General features: G+C 47.8%; 1 protein-coding gene across 1 annotated transcript; it reads right to left on the bottom strand.

The window, feature by feature from the left end:
• Positions 1–3,819: 3,819 nt before the first annotated feature.
• On the bottom strand, positions 3,820–6,395 carry LOC124661489 (peptidyl-prolyl cis-trans isomerase FKBP15-1-like). Its single transcript, XM_047199349.1, has 6 exons — positions 6,293–6,395; positions 6,130–6,179; positions 5,242–5,304; positions 4,703–4,793; positions 4,305–4,409; positions 3,820–4,103 (listed from the first exon to the last, which is right to left on the bottom strand). Exons 1-6 carry the CDS (start codon positions 6,360–6,362, stop codon positions 4,012–4,014), a joined length of 471 nt encoding a protein of 156 aa, XP_047055305.1. The 5' UTR covers positions 6,363–6,395; the 3' UTR covers positions 3,820–4,011.
• Between the last annotated feature and the right edge of the window lie 701 nt (positions 6,396–7,096).

Genomic DNA, 7,096 nt, shown 5'->3' with positions numbered 1-7,096 from the left:
GATGAACTCCGGCGTCGGTCATGGAAGCTAGTACGCCGGTGGTGGAGGAGGTAGGGCAGGCTGCGGCAACTCCGGCCAGTCCGGAGGTTATGGTGAAGGTGGCCACGGATCCTAGGCCGGAGCAGCAGCCTGTTCTTCCGCGGCGATCTCGCGGTCGATGTAGTCGATGTCGCCGAGGTAACCAGCGCGGCGGCGCGCGTCGAACTCCCATGTCCCGAAAGAGATCCAGTTGTAGGAGTTGAGCGTGTACGCTGGATCTTCCAGGAGATCCGGCGGCAAGATCGTTCGGCGGTGGCGCACCTTGTCCCGGCGCTCTCGGTCCTCACGCGTCATGGGGGGACCGACACGCGCCCCGAGTTGAGGTACCAGCCCCCTCCAGGCAAGTTTGTGTCCGGCCATGGTACTGGCCGGTTTACCTCTGAAAGGCGGCGCGCGAGCTCGACGCGGACGTACCGCCCGACCCGTGGCTTCTTGCCGGACCGCGAGCCGCTAGCCTCGTGGTCGTTCTTGGTCTTGCGGAATGGCCAACATTTCTTCCCCATAGCGTCGGTCGGGTGGATAGTGTGGGTTCTGGCAATGGTGTGGTTGAGGAAATGGGCGCCGGCAGCGTCCCTTTAAGAAGCTCGGACGCCATCTCGTTTTCAATGTCCTGCCACTGCAACGCCGCCCAGCTGCGCACGCTCACGGAAGTCGAGGTGCGTCATTAACGCGGCCCTGGAATGGCTGCAGTGCGCCGCCCTTAAGTAATGCCGCGGAAGATGAAGCATTTGTGCCCCTGCTAGGCGGGCCCGTGCGAGGACCGGACGGACGACCGCAGTGTCCGCAGATACGAAATTTGTCGCATATTTGGGCCATGTTTGCATCGATGCGGACTGTTCGGTCACTATGCGTTGCTCCGCTGAAGGTGGTACCAAATGCATTTTCGGTCACGCCCATTGGAGATGCACTCAGCAGTTCAGTGGCCTATTTGACCTTTTCTCGTTGCTGGAATCTCTTGTTCCCGAATCCAGACTTGGTGTTCCCGTTACACACACGGACACGCCACCGCCGGCGTGGGACTCTGGCATCGATCCATGGCGCACAGCACAGTCGCCCGGGCACGGGAGAGAGAGAGGGAGGGAACGGCATGTTCTGTCCGGCGTCCGGCCGGCCGAAGTGACGGGACGACGAGCGTGCGCGATGCTGCCTAGATTCTCTCTCGCCGCGATTTTCTCCCGGCCGGAAAGCCTACGTACGCACGCGCGGCCATGCCGTCCGTCGTCGGCCGCGTCACATCGCTCGTTCCGCTTTGACTCTCCACCACTCCGGGCTCTGGGCTCCGGCCTCGAGCTCGTGTGGAACCCAGCCAGGAGCGCGTCGTTTGGCATCGACATGCCTCCGAACCAAGAGATACGCCGCCAGTCGACATGCATGGCTCTGTGGACTGTTCATCGTCCGCGTCCCGATCAATCAGGCTTGCGAACCTGAACGAGTCTCAGCCGATTTGCGCCCTGCTCACCCGCACGTCGTCGTCAGGTTTGTACATACACAAATCTGACGCTGTAGTCTGTTGAGATGTCACTAGCCATGCATTGCGCTTGGCATCAAGCGTGCGTGTCGCCGCAGTCGCGCTTAAAGCAAACAGCGTCGCAACGCGGAGCGGGAGAACTGGGAGAGCGTTACTGGATGATCCATAGGTGGAATTTTTTTTAACAAATAGGTGGAAAATTGAGTTACACATATTTTTGCACATCTATTGATTGCCAACAAGCTCATTTTCGCGTGCAACCTAGCCCGTCGTTTGATTTTGTGAAGAAACATGGGGGTTCGATAACCCCTTGCACGTGCTGAGGTTGCTAACCCATTTGTGCATTATTATGGAGCGATTAGCAGACATACGATCAAACATATTTCACAACCACACGCATAAGATCATAGACATTTCAACATGGAAGTAGACATGGTACGATCAAACATAGCTCAAACCGACAAACAGATAATCAGACACAACTTCCACTCATCGATCATGGCAAGGATTCGATCATATGATATGGGCACCTCTTCACCATCTCAGTCATGTTGTACTCAAGTAGGATGACCTTGAAGATGACACCCTTAAGCATCTTGAAGGTAATGAAGTAGCCTATCTTGATTTCATGAGCTATGGGAAATCAAGGCCGCCTTGGTCCATGGCAACTGTGCAGTTCATGTCCTTCAACTTTACCATCAAAGAGCAATCGGTATTCGTCTTCAGGATTGCTATCCTAGGTGCCAAGTTGTGGACGTAGTGTGGTTGGAACTGCTGGTGACAACACCACTTTAGCGAAGTGGGTTGGACCAACATCGTCATGAAAGGGACCCTCCTTGGTACGCCTTCCTCTTGGCCTCTTGGCAAAGCCACCCTCTTTGGCATCCTTGGAACATTAAGTAGGACCAAATCAAGAACATGATGCCTCATCTTAACGTAGAACACAATTAAATCATCGGCTAGTGAAACAAAACATAGGCGAAATGATTATATCTGTGCCCCATTTACATTTTGGAAACATAAATTCTAGGGATGGAGCTAGTGAACCAAGTATAGTGATCATCATTTGTGTTTGTACCCACCACAAGATTCAATAGACCATCCCCAGGACATATAATGTGATAGATTATAGAGAGAAGTCCAATTTACCCCCTAAACTCGTCTCAAAGTTCAGATTACAACCCTTAATTTTACTTTGATTCAATCTTAAACCCTGAATTCTATAAACCGTTCGGAATTGAACCTTCTACCCTTTTTTGACAAGTTTTGAACCGGTTTTTGTTGCCAGTTAGCGGTTTTTCTCCCTATATATTGTGCCAACTCATCAACATATAACATACACGGTACATGTACTTCCTCTCTCTCTCCATATCGCATGATCACCTCATGGATCATCATGATCGTCTTCCTCCCTGGAACGAGACCATGGAGACCACAGAGGGGTGCCTCCATCGGACAATAACACCTGGTGTCTGCCCTCTACATCACCTGTCGTGCCCAGCCTTCCGCCAACACGGGTCAACCATCACGCAGCGCAGCGAGCCGTGGGGGAGGCATTTTTATTCCGGCGGGTGAAGAGTTGAAGATGAAGCATAGAATTGAAGATGAAGAGTTAAAAACATAGAATCCATGACCACTTCGGGATAATCAAGCGACGCGACTCATGAAGTCAGACTAAGATACTTCCATATCCTTGCTATGGCGGGACGCGACGGCGTGTCGAGTTCTATGTCCGATACATCTCTTGGAATGTTGTGGGTTTTCATGTTCGTTGATGTGATGTAGATATAGCTTTTCTGATCTATGGCTTTTGTCATTACGGATGGGCATGGGCAGTCTGGCCTGAACCCATCACTCCCGTGGGTCAGGCCACGCCTGATCACACATATGGGATAGGCCTGGGCCGCAGATTTATGCTTGACCTAGCCAGGCCTAGGCTTCAGATTTTGGTGGTTTAGCGAGGAGGCCTAGCCTGAGGCCCAACAGGCTTTTGTATATTTGGGCCAGGCCTGATTGGGACAAAGATTAGGGCCAAAGATTAGGGCCCAACATGTAGCTGGGCTCAGGCCCGAGTATTTAGCTACAGGCCTTTCCAGCCCGGCGCTAAGAAAGGACCTTAGTTCGACAGATTTATGTTCGACTAGTACTACAAGCTTAGGTTATTATAAGGGCAAGGACAACATAGCGACTAAAGCTTCGATTCATCCCTAGGTCTAGGTGGTCCAAAAACTTATTTGTATTTTTTGATTCTTTTATGATTCTTTGTACTATTGTTGATGTCTATTAATAACATCAGTGGACCTCTTCGAAGCAAAGGAAAAAAATCCAGCTTGGCAAGAGGTTTTATTTCATAAAAAAAAGTGTACATGAACAGTAAGACAGTCAAGAGGCTCACTAGGTATGGTCTAGTTGCTGCAATACTTCAAACATGGTGAAAATGATTGGAAACAGCAGCATTTTTAGCTGACGAGCTCACAGAACGGAGGCCAATTTCCTTCCATGTATCAAAGCTCGCTGTTGCTTTCGGAGGTATCAGCACCAGATGTCTTTCCATTGACAGCGATAAGCTCCGTGTCAAAAACCAGAGTTGCTCCACCTATCGCATAGAAAAAAAATGCTAGTCATGTTGCAGGTCAATCGGAGAGTACATGGCTACATGCCACACCACATGCTATCGAAAGATTCAGATAAGGAACAGGCTAAATTGGAAAGATCAAAGTTGACAATCTACACAGTACGCAGATATGATTTCATTGCGAGGACCATGTCAAGCAAAGATACAAATAACAAGCCATACCTGGAATCTTTGGTGGGGAGCCTCGCTCCCCATAACCCATCTTTGAAGGTATTCTTAGCTTCCTCTTTTCGCCGACACACATACCTAGTAACCCTTGGTCCCAACCTACAGATGGAAACAATAGCATAGGTTGGTGCCTTTGCAGAGGTTTTTGATAAGAACAATACAAGGCATATATCTCCACGTTTTATTTATAACATTTCAGTGTTATTCGTTCAAGCTAGTACGGTATGGACCAGAGATGAAACAATAACCATATGCTGTTCCAGGAAAGAGAACAATGTAAGACATATCTCCACGCTTTTTATAACATATCATTGTTATTCGTTCAAGCCAGTAAGGTATGGACCAGAAATGAAACAATAGCCATATGCTGTTCCAAGAAAAGAGAGAACAACCTTTTATCACCTGGCCACTCCCAAGAGTAAATTCAAAGGGGTCACCTCTGTCATAGCTAGAATCAAATACCGATCCATCGGTGAGTGAACCCTGTAGCATAATCAATCTTTCAAATGAATGACAAAATTATGGAAACAAACAGATACAGGAAAAGTATCAAATCAGGTAAATAAAGCAATAATGGTCATAAATTACTAGGGTCATTCTGTCCAGCTGTTTTTCAGTTTCTATGGATGGCATCTCAACTGAATCATGTTAAGAGACGTCGTGTTAAATAGCTATCACAACCGATTCATCATAAAGCTGCTGCAGAGAATGCGAGTATGTTTGGTACATAAGGACAATGTCCTTCACAACATCATTATAAAAAAGTGAAGGAAACAGTAAAGAAAAATCAATGGCAATTGCTTCTAGGACTTGGAACTGTAGGCTTTGCGTACCTAACTACAGTCGTTCTTTCTTTCGCACACAGTTTTAAGTACTTCAAAAATTGAGTAGGATTGCTTATTGTAAATACAAGTATTGGTGAAATACTTACACGATAGTGCACTTTAATTTTGTCGCCTTTGTGAGATTGTACGGTACATGACTCTGGCCTGTACTGCAAGGAGGATGAGCCAAAGAAAACATGTCATGTAAAGTTGCAGAGAAACTATCATTTGGAATGTAATAATATTGACAACATAACCTGCATATGATTGTCTTAGAGATGTTTATAAATCAAATGTCGAGGAACCACAGCTGGCCAAAAGCTAGACACAGAGTTTCTACCCTCTACACTAAGGGTATCCATCAGCAGTTCTCCAAAACTGCTAAAACCTAGTACATCTAAATCTTGTACGCATGTGAAAATGCTATTAAGAAGTATTACGCCATCTATTGCAAAATGTAGGGCTTATGCCGATTTGTGATTCAATACTGGAAATTCCATTTCCTAAATTATGTATGTTTCTTAGGCTTGGGAGTTTAAAGTGTGAAAAGCACAAGCTGGCTGGCTAAACAATATTCCCTAAAGTGAGACTTATAATTAGAAACGAACAATACAATGACATTTCCAATTTTCATCTGGGTAAATAACATTATGAAAGTATAAGTGAAATGAAATAAAATCCATAAAATCTCTCGCCCTACATGTGAAGGAAACAAAAGCCTATTTTGCACTCGCCGATCTGGACACCTCCCCACCCTTGAAACACCCACCCAACCTCTTCCCGAACACGGCACTCTTTGCTACAAAATCACCCACACCCGCAACCTCGTACGGTCGTACCCCACTGCACATTCGTTTGGAGAGACTACAGTTTTCGGCCAAACCATGGAGCTAGAGAAACTCAGATCCGCAGTAATCAAGAAAAGGGACAAAAAGTAAAACGGAGCACCAGAGAGCACGGGCTGCGGGTCGGTGTCAGCCCTACAGAGCACGGACCTTGACGCCGATCTGAAGCTGCGTCACGTCGGCGGACTTCTTGGCCGAAGCTGGGAACAGATCGAGCAAACCAAATGAGCAAAACGAATCGGAAAAAGGAAAGAACAGATCTTTACAGGACACACAGGTCGAGAGGACGGGTGCAGGTTAGATCCGTGGTTACCGGTCAGCAGGATGGCCGCGACGGCGATGGCTGCGACGGCGAGGCAGAGGTGCCGCTGCTTCATCCCCATGGCTACTGGCTATTGGTCAAGGTGGGCTTGATCTGGATCGTATAAATGGAGACGATCCTCAGGACTCAGGCCCGCTGCGATATACTGGGCCGAGCCCATATTGTGCGACATGTGGAAAAACAATCTAGAGTAGTGTATGTTGGGCCATGCATTCTTCGGCGTCGTCACTGCTTGGATCGCCATGATTGAAGGAAATTCAGGCATTTTGAGCGGCGTTATTTAAATCGTAGTGGTGTTTAAATCAGCATACTTCAGAGAGCGCCATAGATACAGCAGTATATTATTGGATGGATAAGATTAGCAGGCCGTTCGGTCAACCGTCAACGGCAGGTAAACTGCTCGCGCCATTTGACTACTTTGAGATCGATTAATCCATCTGTTCTGTGTATCGTCATCTTGAAGATAAGCAAGCATCCAGTCCACAGGGTCGCCAGTTAGCAAGCTGATTGTGCAAGACGTGGCACCCAACTGACCAGTGACCAGGCCTAGCACTCTAGCAGTTCAAACCAAAACTGGCAAAAAGAAAACACTAGTAACGCGAGCAGGTGTGCATGCGCAGGGAGGAGACCGATCCAATGAGAAAATCAAATAAGGTGGATCGGTGGATGGTAGTTGCATGGAATGGAAGGAGGCCAGAGTCAGACTATGGTTTGTTCTTACCATGTTTTAATTATGTTCATCTGGTGCCTCATTTTGCCATATTTTCCGTTTAATTTGCGGGATGGATGCAGACG

The sequence above is a fragment of the Lolium rigidum genome, chromosome 6 (genome assembly GCF_022539505.1).
Source record: "Lolium rigidum isolate FL_2022 chromosome 6, APGP_CSIRO_Lrig_0.1, whole genome shotgun sequence".
Taxonomy (NCBI): domain Eukaryota; kingdom Viridiplantae; phylum Streptophyta; class Magnoliopsida; order Poales; family Poaceae; genus Lolium; species Lolium rigidum.
Note: the sequence above shows the minus strand (reverse complement) of the source record. Positions and strands in the feature narration are given on the sequence as shown.